At 36.4% G+C, this 24,946-nt stretch overlaps 3 protein-coding genes across 5 annotated transcripts; 1 reads left to right on the plus strand and 2 right to left on the minus strand.

Moving 5' to 3' along the window:
* The first annotated feature begins 472 nt into the window (after nt 1-472).
* LOC116126777 (probable DNA helicase MCM8) lies at nt 473-7,818 on the plus strand. 2 transcript variants are annotated; one of them, XM_031412449.1, is made up of 17 exons: nt 473-734; nt 820-960; nt 1,246-1,360; nt 1,449-1,671; nt 1,806-1,969; nt 2,504-2,767; nt 3,263-3,358; nt 3,541-3,693; nt 4,593-4,663; nt 4,750-4,868; nt 5,259-5,388; nt 5,606-5,657; nt 5,761-5,917; nt 6,004-6,178; nt 6,615-6,785; nt 6,866-6,979; nt 7,441-7,818. In XM_031412449.1, the coding sequence occupies exons 1-17, from the start codon at nt 549-551 to the stop codon at nt 7,489-7,491; spliced, it is 2,382 nt and encodes a 793-aa protein (XP_031268309.1). In that variant the 5' UTR covers nt 473-548; the 3' UTR covers nt 7,492-7,818. The 2 variants fall into 2 exon arrangements, with proteins under 2 accessions (XP_031268309.1, XP_031268316.1); XM_031412456.1 differs by lacking the exon at nt 473-734 and having other exon boundaries at nt 835-960; nt 1,243-1,360.
* A 132-nt stretch (nt 7,819-7,950) lies between these two features.
* LOC116126789 (pentatricopeptide repeat-containing protein At3g09650, chloroplastic) lies at nt 7,951-10,434 on the minus strand. The gene has a single exon (XM_031412469.1). The coding sequence runs from the start codon at nt 10,276-10,278 to the stop codon at nt 8,008-8,010; it is 2,271 nt and encodes a 756-aa protein (XP_031268329.1). The 5' UTR covers nt 10,279-10,434; the 3' UTR covers nt 7,951-8,007.
* Nucleotides 10,435-13,522: 3,088 nt separating this feature from the next.
* Nucleotides 13,523-22,766, minus strand: LOC116126764 (E3 ubiquitin-protein ligase UPL4). Of its 2 annotated transcripts, XM_031412439.1 has the most exons (18): nt 22,507-22,766; nt 21,341-22,028; nt 21,145-21,255; nt 20,892-21,008; nt 20,637-20,795; nt 20,381-20,542; nt 19,280-19,432; nt 19,076-19,197; nt 17,807-18,989; nt 17,590-17,688; nt 16,254-17,420; nt 15,704-15,934; nt 15,501-15,605; nt 14,636-14,716; nt 14,487-14,555; nt 14,261-14,389; nt 14,083-14,166; nt 13,523-13,959 (listed from the first exon to the last, which is right to left on the minus strand). In XM_031412439.1, exons 2-18 carry the CDS (start codon nt 21,971-21,973, stop codon nt 13,894-13,896), a joined length of 4,671 nt encoding a protein of 1,556 aa, XP_031268299.1. In that variant the 5' UTR covers nt 21,974-22,028; nt 22,507-22,766; the 3' UTR covers nt 13,523-13,893. The 2 variants fall into 2 exon arrangements, with proteins under 2 accessions (XP_031268299.1, XP_031268290.1); XM_031412430.1 differs by lacking the exon at nt 13,523-13,959 and having other exon boundaries at nt 13,993-14,166.
* Nucleotides 22,767-24,946: the final 2,180 nt, after the last annotated feature.

The raw sequence follows: 24,946 nt of genomic DNA on the forward strand, positions 1-24,946 counted from the left end.
AGAATTTTCAGTATTTGATACCTTGTATTACCATTGTAAAGTCAGTCAGTTAAAACGACCTGACCCTTCTCATCAATATAAGCATCAGTGGATATAGGATTTGCTACCTTAGCATCCGAACCACTTTAAAAACTATCACCATTGCATTTACTGTCATTTTTCTTTACATTCATGTGTGTCTTTTTGGGCCAGCTCAACATTTCACACGTGTGTTTCGTTGGTGTAAAAATCACACATCAACAAGAGGTTTTTTTTTGTTAAAATAAAATTTACAAATCTTTTTTATTTTTTAAAATTTCAAACGATTTTTTAGACTACTTAATAAAGTCAGTTTTTTTTTTTTTGAAATATTTCATAATTAAAAAAATACGAACATTATTAGATAAATTTAAATTTTGAAGGGAGGCCAGGATTTAAGTTTTAAAGAAATATTCCGACCCGACCCATACACACTAGAATTTAGCAAAACAACTCCCTACATCTTCTCGCTCACAATTTTTCTCCCGCCAAAACAGAAACAGCACTCAGTGAGTCAGTACCCGATAACGATGTTCGGAACGCATGGTGATGGCGCGAAGAGCAAGCTGCGCTCAGTTGACACAAGCGACATCGGCGAAATCTTGGCCATATACTTTCCCGACAACGAGTTTTCAATCGACGACGATAGGTTGATGCTCACATTCGATCTCATTGGCTTCTTCTCCAGTCCTCCAGGCTTAGATCTAGCATTTCAGGTCCACCTATCACACGATTTTTGCTTTATCACCTATTTTGATTCAGCTTTTGTTGGGTATAGACTTAATTTTTGTCAGAGAGCAGGTAAAGGATGACAGCGGCGTGTTCGTTTTATGGCTTGATTTTCAAAATTTTCGAAAAATATGCGACGCTGAGGCCTTTTATGCTGCTTTAGAGGATAAACCTAAGGTGGCTCTTCTGTGTATGAGTACTGCAGTTCACAAGGTACAAGCAATTATAGCAGAAATTATTAAATTTTCAGCATTTGTTTATTGGTTAATCTATTTGGCTTAATTACAGTGGACAACTAGTTTGAAAATTAGGTAGAATTAATTTTACAAAAGGGGTCTTTGATGAATTTCGAGGGATTCATGAAGATTTTCAATTTCCAATGGAGGGTTTCTTTTGGTCTGTATTTTCAATGTAACGGGTCGTTCTGTAATTAAGTCAAACATTAGAAGGAGGTCAAAGGATATTTGATAATATTTTAATTGCTTGTATTTAAAGTAGGTTCTGTTAACCAAATGGGAGAACCAATTGGAAGATGAAATGAAGATAAACATCCGTCTTCATAACTACCCTGAGTCAGTGATTGCTTTGAAGAATTTGAAAGCAGCATATATTGGTAAATTTTGTTTATATTCACATGAAGTAATAAACAATGGTTATGTTGAAGAATTTCATAGCTGATGTGTTATCTGGTGAAATGACAGACAAGCTTGTATCTGTCCGTGGATCGGTAGTAAAAGCTAGCACTGTGAGGCCTTTGGTGATACAAATGTGTTTTGAATGTTCAAAGTGCAAATCCAACATTCCACGTGTATTTCCTGAGGGAAAATTTTCACCTCCAATGAGTTGTACTTTACATGGGTGCAAAAGTAGAACCTTCACTCCAGTTCGCTCTTCTGCTCAAAAAATAGATTTTCAGAAAATAAGGTTAGTGCCTTTTACACACTAACACCTTACACATAAATTTTGGGCTATTTTGATATTCACAGACCTTATGCAGGAAAATTTTCAGTGTTTTTATTTTATTATTAGTTTTATTATTATTTTTTCTACTTCTTCAGACTGCAGGAGTTGCTAAAACCCGAAGATCATGAAGAAGGTCGAGTGCCTCGTACTGTAGAATGTGAACTGTCTGAAGATCTTGTTGATGCCTGCATCCCTGGAGATGTTGTGACTGTTACTGGAATTATAAGAGTAATTAACAATTACATGGACATTGGAGGAGGTATATTAAAGGGGTTTCTTTTGCACTTGTATGCATTTTTTACATATCACGATTTTTTGCATGATCATTATGGATACTTTTAGTTTGTATGCATTTAAAGTTCCAGGACATTTGAATTCAAATGTTTAGTCAGAATATTTACAATGCAATATAAGTAGTTCATAATCTTGGTCACATGATACAACCTAGAATGAGTGCCACCTCAGCAACCAGAGCTATTTCATGAGATTCCCATCACAAGAATATAACACTGCCGGCCTATACTTTTTTGAATAAATATATGCTTTGTATTCAAATATTCTATGATGTTAAAAATTAACAAGGCACTCTCACTTCTCAGGTAATTAGATTTAACTTGTGGTTGCTATTTATGAGATTCTATATGGTACATACATAACCTTCTCCTAAATGCAGTAATGTGTTGGTTTTTGTTAATAATTTTTCCTGCATGTTAAATAATAGTATGCCTAATATGCGTTTCTTAAACTATTTCCGGTCACTAAGGAAGCTCAAGGAAACTTTGATAAATTTCAGGTAAATCAAAAAGCAAAAATCAGGGATTCTACTATTTGTATCTTGAAGCAGTTTCCATTAAAAATTCCAAGTCACAGTCTAATGCCAAGGATTTGCAAGATTCTAATTCTAATGCTAGAGCTTTGGAGCTGGCTGATTTGTTCTTATTCTCTCCAAGGGATCTGGAATTTATTGTGAAGTTTTCGGAGGAATATGGTTCTGATATCTTCCGACAACTTGTTCAATCTATTTGCCCATCTATCTATGGACATGAACTTGTTAAAGGTGTACTTTTATGAGCACTGTTTCCTCCCAATAGTTGGAATCCTTTTTCTTTATTTGCCAGTATTGGTTTTATTTTTTTTCCTGTTATTTCTTCTATTTTATTAATTTTTATAGTTTGGCTTCACTATGATGTTCTGCTTCCTTGGGAAATGAATAATGTTTTATTTTGCAGCATGAAATTCCCATCTAAAACCCCTCATTTTAGTTGCCCATGGATTTAATAAGAGCATTTACTGACTCTATTCGCTAAAATAGGTGATAATATATACATTTGGACAATCGTTCAAGTTTAGTATATGAAATTCTGTTGTATTGGCCCTATACTAGCTTTCCTCACTGTTATGGGCTGGTCATATATAGTAATGTTTGGCATGAATCTGTTGCCAAGTAGCATGATGTAATGATTTGTAACTTATCAATATTTCTTATCGAGCAAGGTATCTAGAGTTCATAATAGAATGGTGCATTTATCAATTTTTTTTTTTCTCTTGACAGCGGGAATAACATTAGCACTGTTTGGTGGTGTACGAAAATATTCAACAGACAGAAACAAGGTCCCTGTCAGAGGAGACATCCATGTCATAATTGTTGGTATGCTTAATATCTTCGGTTGCTTTGTAATAATACTAAAGCTGTTAAACTATTTTGTCTCACATATACATGAGAATGGAAATGATGTAACATGAAAAACATCGCTGAATTCTAGGTTATTGTGCACATTTCTAAAATGGTAAAGACATTGGCTTGATCATTAATTATTGTCATTTTGCTAGGTGATCCTGGACTCGGCAAGAGCCAACTACTGCAAGCTGCAGCTGCTGTTTCTCCTCGTGGAATATATGTGTGTGGTAATGCCACAACCAAGGCTGGCCTCACTGTAGCTGTAGTGAAGGATTCCATGACAAGTGACTATGCCTTTGAGGCTGGTAAGGGTCTACTTCTGTGTTATTTCACCATGTGATACTTTGGCTATCTTAGTTATCTACAGACTATCTAGCGAAATAACATAATGTGTTCCAAAGGTCATGGACTAGCTTTGTATAATAAATTATGAGTGCAGTGTTTTTCCTGTCCATCAGAAATTTTAGGTTTATTTTATGATTGGACACCTGTATGTGTTGGTTTTCAAATTCCACTTTGAATATCTTTCAGTTGTCTTTCAAAAGGTCATATTCATTTAAGTATCTTGATCTTGTATATTGACCAGTGATAGTAATGGACTTTAGGACACTAACTTTCTGGAAGCATGTTAGTTTACATCTGATCCTAACTTCTTGAAGGGCGAACTCTTAATTAAAAAAATTTGGAGCTATTGAGAAAATCATGATGTGTTGATCTCTTATATGATAATATATAAAAATCTTAGATTTGATTCATTCTGTAAAAGGTGAACTGTTAGAACCATAAAACCCATGTATAAGATGATAACTTCAACAGTAACTGGTCTGAACTCTGAAGCAGCCAAAGAATTTTCACAAATAATTTCAGCTCTTTCAACATGAGAGGTGAGAAAGATATGGACATTTGGTTCTGGTCTTATCTATTGCCTTACCAAGCTGTGAAGAGAATTATGATCCTCATGATTTGTTAATTGTGATGAGCCTAAAACCAGTTGATTCCAAAAATCTTTTGCCAAACATAGAAAACTGAGCCTACATGACATACTAAAGTTTTATCAACTGTGCAGCATAGACATTGTTTATTTGCAATAAAAAACTGAACAATCAAAATCGTTTTGATCTACATAACGGACTAAGGTTTTTATATCATCTCTTCATCATAAATTTCCACGTTTACTCTTGTTTGTGACAATTCAAGTTCATAGGTGCTATGGTACTTGCTGACAGTGGATTATGCTGTATTGATGAGTTTGATAAAATGTCCGCAGAACACCAGGTTTGACCTGAATTCGTACAAACTATACTGATCTTCAAGTATTGAGGATATATTTTTACTTCATTGCCTTATTGCTATTAGCGCAGGCCTTACTAGAAGCCATGGAACAACAGTGTGTCTCTGTTGCAAAAGCAGGACTTGTGGCCAGTTTATCAGCACGAACTTCTGTCTTGGCAGCAGCTAACCCTGTTGGTGGTCATTATAAGTATTCTTTTAGAAATTCTATTTATCACTTCATATTTTCATAGAAAACTCTCATAAGCTGATAATGGATGCATTTAGATTGTTTTTCCTTAGGACAATAATTAAATGTGCTCTTATCAGCACTGACCGGTTCCCTGAATTGTTAACCAGTATTTCCTCCATGTTTCCCTTAAAACTGAGAATATAGCATGCTAATTTTTCTCTCTCTCTTTTGTAACTACATTAGCAATATGAGTTTTCATGGATGAACTGCAACTTGACTAACTTCTGTTTAAGAAACATATTAAGCTCATGTTGTCTAGTGAAAGACGTTTTTGCAGTGGTTCCTGTATATTACACTTGTTTTTATTATGTAGGTTGTAACAATTAATATTATCTATTCAAATTTCAGCCGAGCAAAAACAGTGAATGAAAATTTGAAAATGAGTGCTGCTCTCCTCTCACGATTTGATTTAGCTTTCATATTACTCGATAAACCTGATGAACTACTGGACAAGAGAGTCTCAGATCACATCATGTCAGTAAGTTTTCTAGTCTGGATGCTTTATACTGGTGCAGAAATAATATAGTATATCAACACCATCAAGAAATGATAGCAAATTCTTTTCAAGAGCTTGTAAACTTTGGCCAGTTGTTAACATGCTAATGTCTCCATTAGCTCAAATACAAACTTTTGATCATGTTTGGCAATTGGAACATAATTTGAGAAGTACAACTGACTTGGTTTATCTCTTGCAGCTTCATTCTGGATATCAACAACATTCTCCAGCAGCCAAAAAGTTAAGAACAGGTGGTGTATTGACTTAACAAAATTCAGCTTCGAGATTGTTTTTGCTTTAATCTTGGGTGACGATAGGACTTCAACATGATTGCCTTCTATTTAAGAAATGCAGCATCAGAGAGTACTGATGGGGTAGATATAAGTGTAAAAGGTGGTTCTCTAGTTTCAAGACTAAGACTTGACCCAAGGAAGGATGGTAATTTTGTTCCACTACCTGCTCCACTTCTTCGCAAATATATTGCTTATGCAAGAACGTTTGTCTTCCCTAGGTGATTTGATATGACCTCTACATGCTGCAATTACCTTGAACTATAATGCAAATGTTTACTCTGGTAATTTATTTATTTGGTATCAGAATGTCACGACCAGCAGCAGAAATCCTACAGAAGTTTTACTTAAAACTGAGAGACCATAATACATCTGCTGATAGTACACCTATAACAGCAAGGCAACTTGAAAGTCTGGTGAGGCTGGCAGAAGCCCGAGCAAAGCTAGACTTAAGAGAAGAAATAACAGCACAAGATGCAATGGTAAGTTAATTTGGTCAGATAATGGTCAGCCAATATTTGTCATACCTGAATGATGATCGATGATACGTCTGTCCTTACATCTTTTATGATTAACTTCTTTACAAAGAGTAAGTCTGTGGATTGAATTTGAATTAACCTTTTAACAAAATAATTCAAGCACTAAAGTTCTATTTGCTCTGGTGAAATACGAAAATATTAATTCAGGAACGATCAGGAACTTACATATTAAACTTATAAAGCTGAAAAAAAAAAAAAAAGATTTACCATTTTTAGATGTAATGCGACAGAAGAATATGCTCAAGAATCACTATTGTACTTCAAGGTTTTGGATAACAAGTACCAATCGAAGCCGTTAGTTGAACAAATTAACAATACCTAAAATTTCTGTTGAAGCTTAAAACAAATAAACATCTCTTTTGTTTGACCATCTTTGCAGGAGGTGGTTGAAATTATGAAAGAATCCCTGTATGATAAGTATGTTGATGAGCATGGTTTTGTGGATTTTGGTCGGAGTGGGGGAATGAGCCAACAGAAAGAAGCAAAACGGTTTTTAAGTGCCCTTAATAAGCAATCAGAGTTGCAGCAGAAAGATTGCTTTTCGATCTCCGTATGCTTCCTTTCGTTATCTATCATTTCTAGAAGCAAAAAGTTTTTCCCTTACAATCAAAGTTACTTCTTGTATTGCAGGAAATATACAGTTTGGCAGATAGGATTGGCCTTAGAGTTCCAGACATTGATACATTTGTGGATAACTTAAACACTGTTGGTTATCTACTCAAGAAGGGGCCAAAGACATATCAGGTACTGTAATATCATTAACTCTTAGGCTCTTAGCGAACTCCAGACATGTCATCAAACAATGGATTTCAGATTACAAAAAGATTCATTATTGGTAATGGTATAAATGAGATTAGAAAGAAAAAAAAAAATTGAATTATAGTTGACAAGACAGCAAGATCTTCAATAGTAACCTTTTCCTGAGCTTCATCTTTTCCCTCCGATACCATTCCATCATGCCAATGTGGTGCCATTGGCTTCTGACCCACTAGCTTTTGAATGTTCAGATTGCTTCATGCTCAATTAACTTTTTTTTTTTTTTAATATGTTGAGGTAATAGTGTTGTTTGAAAACTTTAGTAATAAAATTCACTGTCATTCACCCAGAGATGGGTGTGATTCTGAATTTCTGATAACATCCAACGTTATATTGACAGGATACCTCGAGCTCTTGCTACTTTTATTGATGGTGCTATTCTTATGCAGGTACTATCATCATCCTATTCACGGAGTCAACCATTAAGGTCAAGAGGCTGAATGTGTGCAACATTAGGGGGCAGCCGGGCAGGTTTTTTTCCCTCTTCTCTTCCGTGTTCTCATGCTCTGTAACAATACTTCAGATGCTGCTAGATTACCGGGTTTCGGTTCATCCAATGCCAAAATGCAGACCTTTTGACAGTTTTATGCCATCGTGTATAACAGATTCATCTGTACATAATTGTATATCTAGTGATATTGGATGAATTTAAACACTCAACTTTCAAAGGTCTATTGGCGCAATTTCTTTGTTATCAACACTTTGCTATAGTTAGGATCAGCTCAATATCGATAATGTTCATGCTCAGTCCAGAAGAATTACAGAGTAGTCGATCCATTTTGACAAAATAATATATTAGTCATTTGCATACAGATCCAGAAATATTTGGATGGATTTGGATACTATTGTTTATGACGACTAAAACCAGAACATATGACATTTGGTTCAAATTCTATGGATACATTAAAACTTGTTTTTTCAAATTCAAGTAATGTAGTATACAGTAATGTACTGAATTACACAGAATCATCTTCTAAGTAATCATCTTCTTCTGTAGGTTCTAGTCGCCATTCACTTCCATAATAAGAATTAGGTAAACCCAACCAAAACTTGAAAGCCTCAGCGGCTCTCTTCCTCTCCTTTCTCCTGTCCTGCCTGGCCTGTGAGGCATGCTTACTGGTAAACATTCTTGAATGCATTTCCACATAAATTTTCTTATACTTTGTTTTATTTGGAGGTATCCCATTCTCTTCCATGCATGCTATAATTTCTAAAGCTTTCTTAAAGAAGGCAGCCCTCACACATACATCAGCTAGAGCATCTAACAGTCCCTCATCAGGTTTCAACGGTGGCAGTGAATCAGAATCTGATTTCATGCCTTCCTTTTTCACCTCACACCTTTCTTTTACTTCTTTCCAAAGCAAAAGTGCTTCTCCTGGTTTTCTAGCCAGTGAAATCCCGTTTGCAAGGCTGCCGTATGTTGCCACATTAGGGTAGAAACCATCCTCTTTCATTCTTTGAACAAGTCTCTTCGCTTCTTCAATGAATCCCATTCTACAATGTCCTTCGATTAACATATTCCAAGCAACTAAATCAACTTTCACTCGCGGGTCTTTAACCATCTCATCAAACACCTTCCTTGCCAGTTTAGGTTGACCCGACAAGGCAAAAGCTTTCATCAATGTGGTATAGCTGACCTTAGTGGGAGCAATCCCTTTTGCTCTCATCTCATTGAATAATACAAGGGCCCCTGCACTATCATCAATCAGTATACATCCATCAATCAAAATATTATATGAAACAACATCAGGCTCAATCCCTGAATCATCAGACATCTCCCGGAGCAGTTCCTTTGCTTTGTCAATCTGCAACTGTCGACAATAACCCTTGAGAAGAATATTATAAGTAATTCGATTTGCAGGCACACTAATTCTTGTCATTTCAGCAAGCACTTGCCGAGCCCTGTCCATTGACCCGGCCTTCACAAGAGCAGAAACAACAGTTGTGTATGTAACATGATCAGGATGACTGGCACTATCATCCTGCTGTCTCATTGCCTCTAACATTCTCACTGTGTCAGACACACGACCTTCATTCATGTAACCCTTCATCAGAGTCGTGTAAATTCTCGAGTTAGGAGCATAAACTTTAGACAACAATGGTGGCTCACTGCTCGGACTAATCGAATTAGGAAGCAACTTTTCGAACACATCTTCATCTCCTTCATTTCCCCTTGAATCTTCACTCAAGTCATCGAAATTCAAGTCCCTAAGAATCCTGCACAAGTCTCTCCTCCCTTCTCTCATAGCTTGAACCATATTCTCAGCCATTTCTAAATCACCAAACCCAACATACGCCGCCACAAGCGAATGCAATGTAGTCATACACAAAGGAATTTCCATTTCAAGAATTCTCTCCAACACAAACACAAGCAAATTTTTCCTACCAGCTCTAGCGCACAACTTAATCATAACATTATAGGTCAAAACATCAGGCTCAGAACCAAATTCACTCATCCTATTAAACAATTGCAAGAATTTTTTAGTATTACCTAAATTTGCACAAGCATTCAACACAGCATTGTAGGCTGCCGTGTCGGGCCGTGAGTCAGAAACAATTGTGGGGTCCGAAAATTTGCGGACCCGACGAACCACTGAGTCAAAGAGCTTGATTGCCTCAGTAGGGCCGTCGTCCGCGGAGGCGGCGAGGCGGCTGACAACGGCGCTCCATGCCTTGACATGAGGAAGGTAGCTGGAGCGGAGCATGGACTTGATAATGGACGAGGCGTAGAGGGTGTGTCCAGATTTGGCGGCGGCGACGGCGAGAAGGCCGAGGGAGTTGGCATCCAGACGGTGCAGCAGACGCTCATGGCGGAGGCGCGTGACGATGGACTGGGCGCGTGAGAGGCTTAAAATTGAGTTTTGATAGGAGAGTTGAGAGACCAAGCGGCTAAGGCAAGTGGGGTTGGGAAGGTGAGTAGATTGGGTGTATTTAATCCAAGCTTCTTCAGTTTTCCTTTGGCGGAGGAGAGTTAGGAGGGCCTGGTCATCATTGAAATTATTGGATGGAGATGGAGAATTACTGGAGGGATTAGACAGAGAGAGGTCAGTGCTTGTGGAGTTGGTGGTTTGGAGGCGAAAGGGGCGACTGGGTTTTGAGGTTGTGATAGAGGAAGGGTGAGGAGGTGAAGAGACCCAGTGGAGAGGAAGAGTGTGTGTAATGGGAAAAGGATTAGAGATTGGAGAAGATGAAGATGAAGCAGAAGATGATGGAAGTGTTAAGTTCATAAAGAAAGAGAAAAGGGCACAGCTTAACTTAAAGCTTAGCTTAGTTTAGTTTGATTTGCATAGCGATAGCGAGAAGACTAAAGAGATAATGCGAGGGAAGAATGAAAGAAGATAGTTTCAGGTTCGCTGGGTGGAAAGGAATGTCACTACGTCAATACTAGATTCTATTATTTATTATTATTATTTTTCCTGTTTTCAAATTATTATACAATATTTTAGGGGTTACTTAATTTATCCAAATAATAATTAACCAACTCTCCCAACCCTATCCCCTTATATGATATAACCACCAAATGACAACTTTCCAATTGTACCCTAATATAGAACTAATGTTTTGAAAACCGGATCAGGCCTTCACCCAGTCAAGGGCCCGGTTCCCAAGTTGACCGATCCGACCCCCATGTAAAATTTATTAGTCCCTTAACATTTGAAAAAAACTCCCTTAAAAATTCAAGTAGCTCATATAAGTTTGAAATCTAACAAAAACACTCTTAGAAAATTACAAGCTAGTCTCTAAAGGTTTGAAATATAGCAAAAACACCCTTATAATCCCGATTGGACCAGACAGGCTACCAAGTCCTAGTCTGACTGGCCAGTCTGGTCCGATTTTTAGAACGCTGTATAAAACCTAACATTTCATCACTTTTCTCTCTTTTTCAACAAAATTTTCTTTGGAGCAGTTTTGAATTTTAAAAAGAGCAAACGACATGTTCCCACCTAAGGTTTAGTGAAATCTTGAGTTTATATCCCTAGTTGCATTTATTTCAGATTCATATCCTTAAACTAACACTGTCAATTAATTTTGAACTCTAACTTGTGTTATTACCATCCTACCATTCACTTTTTATTTCCACCCACATAGTCATGAGCCACCATCACTATCACCATCCAGCCACCACCACCACCTAGTTGTCGGCGTTTTCAACCTTGTTGTAACTAGTTTTTCACCCAAAATCACCTTCAACCTCTTCCTTATAACCCCTACACCAAAACCCACCAAACCCCTTCACCGTTGCACCCACCCATAAGCAAAAAACGGCATGTGCTTGGCTGGGCAGCTGGTTGAGGAATTTCCTCAAATATTCAAATAGCTGATGGTTTGCCATTTCCAAAAAGGATATAATTTTCAAGTTTTAGTTATAAATTTATATTTGTGTAACTAAAATGCAAACATAACTATACAACCTATTTGCCATGGCTATAAAGGCAAAGCTTTTGCTACAAACATATTATTGTTATGGCAAAAACATTTAAGTTTTTTTGTTACATATTAATCTCATCCATAACAAAAAATATAAACTGTTGGCTAGGTAAGCAAAAAGTTACATGGCTAACTTTTAGCTGCGTCACTTTTAGCTACGATAAACTACAAAACATTGCATTTGTAGCTAAACCATTTAGCTATGCAAATTCATACTTTTAGCTACAATGAACGTCATAGCTAGAGATGCATATTGTTTTAGTAAGATCCTGGGGGAAGAGTTTTGTAAAATTTATATCGTCCCCTATTTCATATGGGAATACAGGTCGAACCAAAACAAAATACTTTTTTCTTGGTAGGTGTGATCTGTTGTACATAGATCTCGACTTTTTTTATTCCTTCTTTAATTCCTTAAGTTTTTTTTTTTTTTTTCCCGTTTCTAGTGGTATCAACTTTGAATGGAGATTTTGGGCAGGTGGATGATAATTGGTGGCTAAAGAATGCACAACAAAGAAACAAAGAGGAGGATGGGAAGTCAAAAAGGTAGAAAACAGTGGAAAAACAGCGCAAAAAAAGTTGTCGCATGGCAGTCGGAATGGAACTTGGGTAGCAAGTGGTGATTGACGACGACCGATGAGAGGGTGGGTTTTGTAAAGGCAATGAAGGGGTTTCGATTGGTGGCTTCGGGGTGAATTTTCAATGAGGGAATCGCAGGAATTTGGCCACAAAGTTGGGTGAAAACGCAAATGCCAAGGAGGTCATTTTCCGGCAATGAGAGGGTGCAACGGTGAAGGGGTTTGTTGGGTTTTGGTGTAGGGGTTACAAGCAAGAGGTTGGAGGTGATTTTGGTTGAAAAACCAGCCGAAACAAGGTTGACAACGCCAGCGGCTGGGTGGTGCTGGTGGCTAGATGGTGATGGTGGCTGCGTTGGGGGGAAATAAAAAGTGAAGAGTAGGATAGTAATAGCACAAGTCAAAATTTAAAATTAATTAACAGTATTAGTTTAAGGATGTAAATATAGAATAAATGTAACCAAGGGTATGAACTCGAGAGTTCCTAAACCTCGAGTGGGAACATGTCGTTTGCTCTTTTAAAAATCCAATCACTTATTGAACATTAATCATGGTAAAGATTGATTAAAGTGATAGTTTTACTTACAACTTTACAACTTTCAACTTATTCTTTGTTGGAGAGAGTGAACCGCATTTGTTAATATAATTTTTTATGACTTAGGATAAATGTTAAGAGTTTAGGATTAAGGTTTAAAAAATCTCTAACTTTATGAATCTTGTTAATGGGTTTGTTCTTGTTTTCATGGATCCTGTGATTAATTCCATTTTTTAAGAAGTGTTCAAGGGTTAGATTGACTTGGATTAGATTTGCTTGTGGCATATTTAGTGTAATTTTCATGCTGACTAGAAAATTCACTCTTATCGAGAGAAAAGTCACACTAATTGAGGGAAAAATCACAGGACAGAAAAATTTATGCTAGTCTAGGAAAATACCATGCTAACCCATAAAAAGGGATGGACGTTTTCCCCAAATCCCTGGAAAAGTCGGGGATGGTCCACCAAAAACTCCCCTCCACCGGTTGAGGGTATTGTGCAATCCCTGCCCCGTCAATCCCGCCCCCGTGGAGACCCACCCGCATATTGCTCTTTTATTAAGAACTCATACGTTTCACGTCCCTGTAATGTTTAAAAAATACAATGAACCCCTAAAGTATGGAAAATAATAACCTCCCACAAATTTCAAAAATCATCACTTACCTCCTTTCCCATGAATACAATATATATGGTCAAAATTCCATGATCAAGGGGTAAGTCACAATTTCACGAATGTGAAGGGAAATAGTGATGATTTCTAACATCTATGGGGTCTTGTTAAACTCCCTGAAACTTCAAGAAAAGTAAAAGATAATAAGTCCATGAAGTACACTCTATTTGAGCAGAGAATAAAATGTCATTGTGGAAGAACGTTTGGACTGGAATGGCATATAAGAATGAATAAGAACAGAGAACTGAAAAACAAAACAAAACACCAAAAAAGAAAAGAACCCTTAAATTTGCAATTAACTACTTAGTAACCATAAACATAAAGACTAAGCTGCAGGGCAGAGCAGCCATAATTCTATCTGTACAAAGAGAGATTTGTACAAGAAATGTGAGCAGAACAACCCAATCTATCTATAATCTGAAATCCACCATTAGAAGTAAATCAGCAGCTTTCCTTGAATTTTCCCACTTATATACAAATCCCGCACAAAAGTCAAGTCGTAACGGGAGCTTCCTTTGCTCTGAAATAATTAGACCCTCTTTTGCAACCCACTACTATCACCATTCCTTTTATCTACACCACCTGCAACTATCTCTATTAATTACAAAATTCACATTTTATATACCTGTGATGGATGTCTATGAAAGATGGAATGACCCTTGTCCTTCAGTTATGGCATACAAGAGCTTCTCTTTCATCCTCTCCTGTAACGAAACAACAAATTTTATCAAAAAAGTTTGCACAGCATTATTTCAAGAGGCAAAAAAAATCCAAAAAAAAAAAAAGACGAATAATTGAATTGATGCTAAAGAGGCAAGAAAGTTCACTTTTGAGGAGTAAGGTGGTAGCTTAAGGTAATTGGCGCAAGTCATCACGCTGGGTAAGTCTGCATCTGCAGAGTTACCACAGTGCTGTAGAAAACACAAGGGAAAGAACATGTGAACAAATGATAGCTAGATTTAACTTCAAAAGAAATCAAGAAAGATATGTATTGCTAGTTCAGACCTTTCGGACTATTGTCAATTTTGGATTGAGAGATGCCAAACCTCCAGGAGGAAGCCGAGGAGCCCCGGTCACAAACTGAAGAAATGCTCGTCGTTGTTCATAGTCAAACTCCTTTATAATTTCCAATAACTGGTGTTCGGCAGAGTAAATAAGCAATTTTTGGGATTTATTGAGATGAAATTTTAAAAACAAAAACACCAGAAGAGAAATATAAAGTATCACTTACGTTAATAATGGGAGGACTGCTAGCCGTGTACCCATGATCAAACTTGATATGATCCAAAAGCTCATTAAACTGCTTCAAAGCAAGATCACTAATTAGTAAGGATAATCTGTATTCCCCACCAATAGATCAAATAAAGAAAAGATACATACAGCCAAAAAGTCACGTTCTCCACAGAGTAAACGCTCAAGTTCCTCTTCCGTGAAAATCTGAAGAAGTTCAATAGGGAAAACCTGAAAAAACAAATGAAATATAGTCAACTAGAAACCAAACACACATTAGAAAATTATTAATGAAAATATACTTAACATCATGATAAGACGGATATACCAACATCTCAACAGAAAATATCAAAATGGCATTCTGGACAGGAAATTAAAAATAATAATAAATATTGAAATCCAAATTTGTTCTACCCATTAAATTTCTCAAAGAAAACCAACAGAATGCTTCTTGTAAAAACAAGAAGAACCCTCACCAAGGCTCCCTTGCTTTATTTTCCCCATAGGTTTCAATATTCTCTCATATTGTCTTCCACTATGTTGCATTCAAATAAATACTAAAAAGTGATGTTCTCAAGACATACAAGTAAGTCACAGTAATCAGAAAATAAGATCTAGAATGCATGGCAGAAATAGAGCAAGTATTGACATTACAACTGCATTTTTTGCCTGTACAGATAAAATACAAATAAATCAGCCAAATGGGGTCACCTTGAGCACAGGAGACATTGTCGTAACAAATAACAGTTTTTTAGTTCAAGCTAACTCTCACTGACTAGGTAATGTTCCTGTTTCAAGATCTTAATATAAAAAGTTCACTATTGGGAGGTCAGTTCAATATTAAGAGTTCAAGAAAGAAATACCAACATAATGCAGTTATTACTTATGAAATACTTTTCAAGGATACTGGTAAACACGGCTCCAAATCATTTCTAATGGCATTTATAACAGAACAAGGATCAAGGCCATTCATATTTCAATAAAAGTGGAAAACAATCTGTTCGATTACACATACCTGGCAAAAACCAGATTTAAAAGCTTCAAATTGTCTGGATATTCCTGAGCGTATTGTAGCATCCACAACCAATGCTGCATAATCCCCCAAGTTGGTCATATTTACCTGGAAGGATGTTAAGATAAAGTCAATTGAGTTTGCCATCTATCATTAACTAACAGATCTCAGGGGAAAATATGGAATTAGATCAAGAAAAGCCTTACCATTTTCTTATCAGCCTCAGAAGTAAGAACATATTCAGGGTACCCAGGAAGAGTAAAATCAAGATAAAGATCCTCAACCCTGGTACCCCGGAAGCATGAATCAAGATCAAATGTTGAGTTTTGTCCACAGATTGATTCTGAATATTTTTTTCTATTAACCACAGCCTGAAACTCCAGCAGTGTGCTACCAAGCTCAGGATCAAATGATTGGATGTCATACAAACTAAGTTCCTGTCAGAAAGAAGTTTGCCTAAGTACTAATTACTAGATCAAAATCCATATATCATGACAAGTTCATGAGAAATACTTGCATGATATGGTATTACCACAGCACCATGCAGATTGTAAAACCACCCAATTAAAATTGTGATATAGCAGTTGTGCCATAGTATTCCTTCTATTGTGGGTGGTTTTAACAAACTACCACTTAGTTTTGATTGGACAGTCTCACTACATCAGCATGATGATGTGGTGAAACCATCTCATGTAAGCCTTTTCTCCAAATTTACATGAGTTCAAAAATATTCAAAATATGAGAAAAGTAAAATACCTTCCCAAGAATAAGCTTATAGAAGGCTCTGGCGAAAGGCAGATCCAAGACTCGTCCATCTTGAAGAGCCTTTGCAATAACTTGACCCAAAAGAACATACTTTTTCAATACATCAGAGAATTGTATCACATCCAATGTATCCACTGCAGATGACCATGGACAAGGGAAAAGACCAAAAGGAGACATCACTATTTCAAAATCCTCAACCTGCAAGCTATTCCTGGTGGCTAATGAACTATGATCATCTCTCCACATGCGCAAGCCAGATTTCTGAAACTCATGACTGACAAGGGTATAGAACTCCAATGTCGGACCAAGACCAGTACCAACTTCTTCATCATACTCCACTTCAAGAAGAGTTTTATGGTTTGCATACTGATCCATCATTTGTGCAGCAGACTCCAGAATCCGGTTCCGGCACACTGAAAACTTCTTACGAGGCAAGCCACTGGCACCTTGTCGCCTTTCACTCACTGCAACTGAGTTATTATACGGTGGATGAGGTTGAACTTGCCGTGGACCAAATGCAGCTAATCGGAAGTACTTACATTTTGCCTCAAAACTAAACAAGAATGGGCAAGAAGTCATCAATTGATTACACCATGAAGGCATACCACCAATTGAAACAGATGAAGCATCCCGCATTTGTTGTTCTAGTTTTTCTGTCAACTTAGTGCTCACAAACTCATTCTGATGCAGCAAACGAACTCCCACCTTCAGATCATCCAAGTTATCAATTCTACCTTCAGCAAATGCCAATATTCTTTCATGAGACATCAAATGGTATGTAAACCTATTCACCACTTCCAAACATTTAAGCATGTACAATATATCATAAATCGGACTTGACTTGTCCAAATCAGAAGCTAGTTTACAAGCAAACATGCTTGAGAATAATGAAGCAAAATGCATATGTGCCTCAACTCTATCCAATAACGAAAACTTTTGACCTAAATGAAGACATTTTTGGGGATCATCACATTGAGATTCCACAGCTCTTCTATAAGTTATTGTGTGTACTTGACTCCACAATTTTGTCCCAGTAATAAATTCATCATCTGATTTTATTTGCTGCTGAAGAATTGCCTGATATACTGTCAATGTTCGGTCTAGCTTCTTCCCTTCTATGTAAAATAGAAGTTTACAAGTATGATCATTGTTACAATCCTGAAAAACAAAATGAGTAGCGGCAACATAAGAGCAGGTGATGTTACTTAAAACCTAGCAGGAATGAGAGAGAAAGGGAGCAACCAGAGATTAGTATATATGCTTGTAACTGGACAAAATTAAACAGAACAAAGATATTATAAGCTATATTGTGGGAAGAACTACTTACAGCACAACTTTCATGCAATGATGATGTTTCACCCAGACTTGATTGCTTTGAAGCTGCTGCTTGTTCAGAAGCCAACACTGATACATTTGCCTCATCTTCCTGCACAAAAGCAAAACCGAGAAATTAATGCCCAGAATATTCACAACCTCTCCATGATAAACAACACATAAATTTTTTTTTTCAGATAAAGTAGGTTAATAAACCATACAATAACAACCTGCATCTCAACCAAATCACTGGTCATTGTGTCATGCTTGAGAGGAGGTAAATCAGCGCACATATTTTCATGCTCCATAGGCCCTGAACTTTCCCCTTGGATAGACTTTGCATCTAAAGGTAAACTAAGAGATTCACTGTTCATTTGATCTATAGCTTGGCAATCTGATTGTACATCTTTGGATCCTTTCACACTAACTTTAGGCCACAAATATCCTTCAATAGCATCCAAAGAAGAGAAAGGATCAACAGTCACAAGATCTTCAGAGAAATCACTTAAACATGTTTCCCCATCTCCTTTCACGAAACGAACTCTTAGACATGGATGTGCTATGCAGCGTCCAAATGGAACAGTAGCAAATGAATTTCTCTGCCTAAATGAATGACTTAAAATGACAGGGAAATTTTCCAAAGAAGACAGAGCACTTTGTAATTTCTGTATCAGGACTGAGAGAGGAAAGTCTTCAGAAATAATGTTTGAAGGAGATAAAAACAGTCTTGCTAGCACCTCAAATCGTTTTTCCACAACAGATAAATTACAATATGCACCATGAAGTTCCCCATTATATAGTCCATTAGACAGGTAATTCATCAATGATTTCACAATTCCACTTTCAATGAACTCAAAAGTAGAAACAGGTTCAGTTCCATTAAGCTTTTCCATTATTTGATGCAAAATACTATAAAAATTTTCTTCATTTTGAGCAGGTGAATCATTACTAGAAGGCACATTCATCAAATCACTTAAAGCAGCAGAAAAAGTTTTGAGATTTTGAAGAATATCAGTCAGTCCTTCCTCAGACCCAAATAATTCTGGAGAGAAGTATGTGGTTCTAATCTTCTGTGCAAGATTATGAACAGAATCTTTATCATGCCAGCAAGTTCCGGATTCTGAAACCGTAGAAGACTGACCAGTATCAAAAGCATAACATAAACACCTCAGAACCTCCCTTCCAGAAGACTTTTGGCTTGAGCTAGAACAGAGCTGCATGCCACTAAACACAGGAAACAACTGTTGTGAACATTTTTCTGGTGTCAACAGTGCATCAATGGCAAAAAAGACACCCTCCTTCACGAAAGAGTTCAAGAAAGTATCAGAAAGCTTCTGCAGGATCTTCTCAGCAATCTCCAGAGCTAGTATGAGCACATGGTGATCCTTTCGGGTAAGCACCCCAGCCAGAAAACTGCCACATCAAATAAAGAACTTCATTAGCTTTAGTTAAGATGCATCATGTATGTGTTACACAAAAGACACTATTGCCAGGTTTACCTTGGAATGTTGGCACACTTAAGCAATTCAACAAGCATGTCAGATTTGGTCAAATAAACTAACTTGTGGATAACAGATAGGCAGCCATAGCAAACGTATATATTTGCACCAGAGTTAACCACCTGTGCAAAGGGTGAAGAATATATTACAAAGCTAGGAAGGGACAACAAACAGTATTTGATCTGCAAATGTCAGAAAACTAACCTGGACCAACATGGGAAGTATATCCATCCCAAACTTTTGTAGAAGATCAGGGTGTTCAGCTAAATAACTTTGCTTATCCAACACCAGCTGAACACATTGATCTCCAGCTGAAGTAGGGAGAAGCTCATTCAACAACTTCAGAACCTCATGTACCTGAGCAACAAAGTTGAGCGATAACTATTCTGTTCCTTTTCCTCTTGACAAAATAAAATTTATAATCTAATTTCATTATTGCCGTAATTGATCCAGATTCAGTAATAACCAGTCAGTTCATTTCCTCTTAACTATATAAAACCCTATTATTTAATTCCTTATTGACATAATCTCTTAAATACACTTAAAAGAGAGAATAATTGTTAAGTAGCAACATATATTAAAGTAAAGGATTAATTAGATTAAACCAACTCCAAAATGAACTCAGAATCCACCTCAAACATTGTAATTTGCACACAAAAAATGCGTAGAAACTTCAATGCCAACTTTTAAAAAACTACCTACTAAATGAAAGGTCCACTCTACCTCTTTTTGCTACAAAATTTTCAATGAAGTTGATAATGCAAAGTAAACCAACTACATTGCTAAAAAAATTTAAAACCAGCCATTCACAGATCATTCCTGTTTCTAGGGATTTCTAATGATAAAAATATAAAAAAAAAAATTACTGGGTAGTGCTTTCTGCAAAATGTATATAATGATCTTGCAAGCACCAATACTAGACCTTTCAATATCATTTCTATGTCGAGGGTGCTACTTCCAATACTTATTGGGTAGTGCTTAAATCTCATGTGTTGGCCAAAACCAACAGTCACTTCATCACTCCCAAGTTTCAAACAATAGCTCTATAACAAAATATTCGATGTATATGTTGAAATATTATATTTCTAATGACAGAAGGTAATATATCAAAAAAGTCATATCATGGTCAAGTTCCCCTGAACAAGCTCAAATTTTTGTTTCCTTCAGAATTGCCTGTCTGCATGTTAATTTCATACTACCCATGTCCTATGTTTGCAAAATGCAAATCATGCATACGGGTAAAAACAAAAATAAAATTCATTGTTCCAGTCAGACAATTATGCCATAAATGGCTAAGATATAAACCTGATTGGAGTGCCCATCAACCACATGTGGAGAAGACATTCCATGTGAGAGGTCATAAGTTGATAATATATCCTTCAATATGCTGCTTATATTAAGCTCATATAAAGTTCTGAAAGCTGCAAGTGAACCAGAAGAGACTTTGACAAGCAACCCAATCAAACCCTGCCAACCAAAATGACAAAGTTAATGTATCATTCTAGGGCAGGAAATATGAGGAAAATTATTTTTGGAAGATGATGGAGAAAAATTTGCATACATTGTAAACTGGCTGGGATAGAGTAGTTCGACTATTCAAGTTTATAAGATGCGTGGCTTGATGAATCAATCCATGCTTACAAAGTTCGTCAAGCATCTCAGTGGACTGACTTAACTGTGCTGATATTTTTATCAAGCATATTGCTACACTTTCAACCAGCTGAGAAGATAAGATTATTCAAATAAAGGTTGGAAGGTCAGTAAATATTTAAACAGATGAATGGCAAACCGTCATAGAATTTTAATGCAATCCTACCTGTCGATCCTCATACTGAAGAAGATTGCACAATATGGGAACAGCATCCACTAAAGTTGAAGGGCAATCCGAAGGAAGTTTCTTGCATATGTTCACCACGGTGGACAGTGCAACTCTCTAATGCAGATAAAAGGAAAATTAAAAATTATTCTTAAAGCCATTTATAACCAATTGTAGATTAAATCGATTCAACAGGCAATGGGACAAAATTAATATCCATTAATTCCTGAAATAAAAATGGATATTTAAATACCTGTACACTTGTAGCAAAGAAATCAATATAAGTTAAAACAGCCATAATAGCCCCAGCCTGTAAGCAGGCAAGTGATTGGTCCCGAGAAATTTTCTCCAGTGCTTGCAAACACTACAAAAAGGAAAAACAAATACTTACATATAATGATCAATTACGTCTGAAAATACAGAAAAATTAACTCTATGACAAAGAATACCTGTTCAGCTACATCTAAGTACTCAATAGCCATTAATCTTTGACAAAGGGCAGGAACCGCATCATGTCTAACAAGCAAGCTTGATGATCGAGGAAACACATCACATAAATATGTTACAGCCCTAACAGCCAATAACATTATTTCTGGGTTACTCTCATGCCTTGCCAGCTTTACAAGAACTGGTGATAACGAGTCTGCCATCATGCTAGAAAGTGAATCCTCTGTACCAAAAGACAACACTTCACATAACTCTGTAAGTGCAACTATTTGCTTAGAAGGATCACCGTCTTCACTCAAACTCCCTAAAATACTCCTCAATTTTCCAAGATCACCAGATGATCTCCTCCTCTGTAATTCTCTAAGACCACTATGTCTGGGGTCTCCATCATCAGAATCACACGAACCATATCCCGAATCTTTTTCAGGTTCTTCCTCTGATCGGCTTGAAGCTGAAGCAGAAGACGAAGTATCCATATCGTTATGGTGGGTTTCAGGTGTGGAATTTGTGGAATTCAGGTGGGTTTGAACAGATGAGTTTGATGTACTTGGCCTAAAGTCTAATGAACTACAAGCTCTTTTATCTTCAGGTAAATCAACAGCCATTTCCATGCGTTTTTGTCCGCGATTTCCCATTGATTACTGTTCAGTCTCTTTGATCATCAACACAATGTTCCAATAAACATCCCTCCTGTGAAGTCAATATGTTCGGTTGATCAGATAAACAACAGTAAACTTGCCGTCTTGAAGCCAAACTATGAATTTAATTCATAAATAACCAAAAAAACAAATACAATCCCACTGTGTAAAATGAAAACATTCAGTTTTAAAGAAAACAGAGCACGAACAAACCTCAATAATCATAATCAACTCTCAACATAATACGCGTATATATATAATCATATTAGTTGAGTTCAAAAGTAAAAAAGCAAAAAACAAAAAGAAAAAAAAACAACATACAAAGTGAGGGGATTGTTCAGATATAAACAAAGCATTGAACAGATTCATCAAAAACACTCAAAAACCATTTAATCAACAACAAACAAAACAAAACAAAAAAAAAAATTACACTGGAGAAGAAAAACGAGTAACGAGAATCAAAGCGAAAAAAGAGAAAAGACGAAAGAGAAACCGATCACATTGAAGAATTATGAGTCATTTCAGTGTACCTAGTTGTTGAAGTTCTTTCTTAATCGGCCTTCGAGAGAATCGAAGACCTGAATTTTCAATGAAGAAGAAAAAAAAAACTAGGGCTTTTTGTTTCGTTTTCGTTTTTGTTTTAAACTGTTAATACTTCTTTTTGAGGATCTCAATCCGAATCCTGTAATTGAGAAGATTAGATTAAATCAAAGAGAAAATATTGGCGTATGTGATTGTGATTATGATGAATTGGTGATGGTGATGATGATGATGATGATGATGATCAAGAGAACAGGGTATTGTTGTACTGTTATAAAGAAGAGATATATATGGAAAAATTTAAAGCTTCTACTACAGGGAGATAGTTATCATGTGTATCGCGGGTACATTGTGGATATGATAATTGTGGTTGATTTGTGATCTTGTGTGGGGCCAAATGCGGGGTGATTAGCGTGACCAACCTGAAGCTTGAGGCTGGGGGAATTTGCTTTTTCAGTAGTAGATGATTGTTGTCAAACATCATGACACCATTTGGATTTTAAACCGTACGATGTGTATACTTTCTCTTCTAGCTTTCAGCTCGGCGGACAGTCGGCGCCGCCTTATGACTCAGTTGTTTTGGATCCGGGGCCCGGCCCACAAAGATGCAATATTTTTGGAAGATGTTCGGAGATAACTATGCATTGAGATGAGATCCTCCTGTTTTAGTCTATTAGAAAGAGGCAGTGTTTTATTAATTACTCAAAAAATTTATTGATCAATGGACATGATAATGTTAGGCCTTAAAAAAGCAGTAAGTGTTGAAACAATGGAACATTTAAACCGATAACCATCATTGGGTGGTCAAATAATAAAAAAATAAAAGAATCTAACATAGATTCTTGAGTTTAAGTCTTACAAACACTAATAGGGGTGATTACTAAAGGAATTTATCTAGTTGTTAACTTTAGGGCTCTGAAAGATTAATTAAGGTATATACAAGCTAGTCCAGACAACCCTGATCACAAAAGATGTAAGTTTTTCTATTTTTTTTTTTTTTTCTTTTTCTAGATGTTATCTTGTGTCATGCAAATAAAAGGGTTTATTTCACTTTACCCTATGAGATTTAAATTCATCAGTTACGTCCAAAAAGTATCAAAAAAACCCCATTTATAATTTATCAATACTATCCTAAAATAATTCGTACAAAATTATCAAAAAAAAACAAAAAATGAAATAATCCCTGCAGATAAAGGACCGAAACTTGGTCGGGAGGCAGTCTTAACCTACACAAAAAAACGTAGAAGTGAGGGAAACGACAATACAATACTGTTGCAACACACGCGTGAAAACTTAAAAAGTAAGGAAAAGAAGTGACTATTGACTTGGAAAAATTAGCAACGCTAAATAGATTTTGACAAGGAACTTGAATGGCACTGACACACCACCGACTCAGATTTTTTTTTTTTCTCCTCCTATCGTTTTTGGGAAAGCTCTCTATAAATGAAATCCTGATAAATAATTTGATTAATTTAAGCAGAAAGATACGGTTCATGCCACAATAAATTAAGTGCTCCAACTATGACCCCACGCAATTTAAAACATGAAAACAAAACAAAAGCTTATAGGGTGACTGGTAAAGTAGCATAGCATTTACGCAAATTATCGAGTCAATGGGAAATGCTAGATTTGTGTATGCGTCTTTTATACAAAAGTGATAGTGACAGATATCATACTATTAATTTTACGTTAATCTTTTTTTTCTTTTTAAAAATTAATGATGACACACATCACTTTTTAAAAAAGATTTTTTTGTAAGAGTCTTTATATATCTAGTACTTCTTGTTAAATAAATTAAGGATCTGATCCCAAGTCTTCTCAGAAATATAATATATTAGTAATCTTCATTATTCACACCTACATTCCTTTGGAATCGTTGATTGTATTTGTAGCTATGTCGATAAAAAGGGCACAAATGAAGCCAAAAATGCTCCAAACAAAAGACTACATTTACTTCTAATCTCGCAACTCTGATTGACAGTAAATTGACATTATCACATCAACTAACGACTTTGACTAACATACGATTGTTTCTTAAAGACGAACGACGTTCCTTAAGGACAAACAACGTTTATTTATAAAAATAATTTCATTCATAAATAGTTGTTCTTCATAAAAACAATCATTCTTTATGAATGGATATTGTTTTTTTTCATAAGGAACAATCTCTTTATAAAGAGATAATTATTGTTCATCAATAAACAATCTATCATTTTAAATCATTTATCATTTGCTATATTGAAATTACAAGAGAATGTTGTGAGATGTGTTATAGTGTAGTATTCTCTTACATAATTTGAGAGTATCACAGGTATTAAGTTCCCTCCCCCCCCCCCCCCCCCCCCCCCCCCCCCGAGACTTAAACGATTGAGCCACTGAGTTTTTTGCTTATCAAGCCGGCTCGTTTACAACAGTGTCGAGCTCCGAGCC

Source organism: Pistacia vera, unplaced genomic scaffold (assembly GCF_008641045.1).
Source record: "Pistacia vera cultivar Batoury unplaced genomic scaffold, PisVer_v2 Contig1042, whole genome shotgun sequence".
NCBI lineage: Eukaryota > Viridiplantae > Streptophyta > Magnoliopsida > Sapindales > Anacardiaceae > Pistacia > Pistacia vera.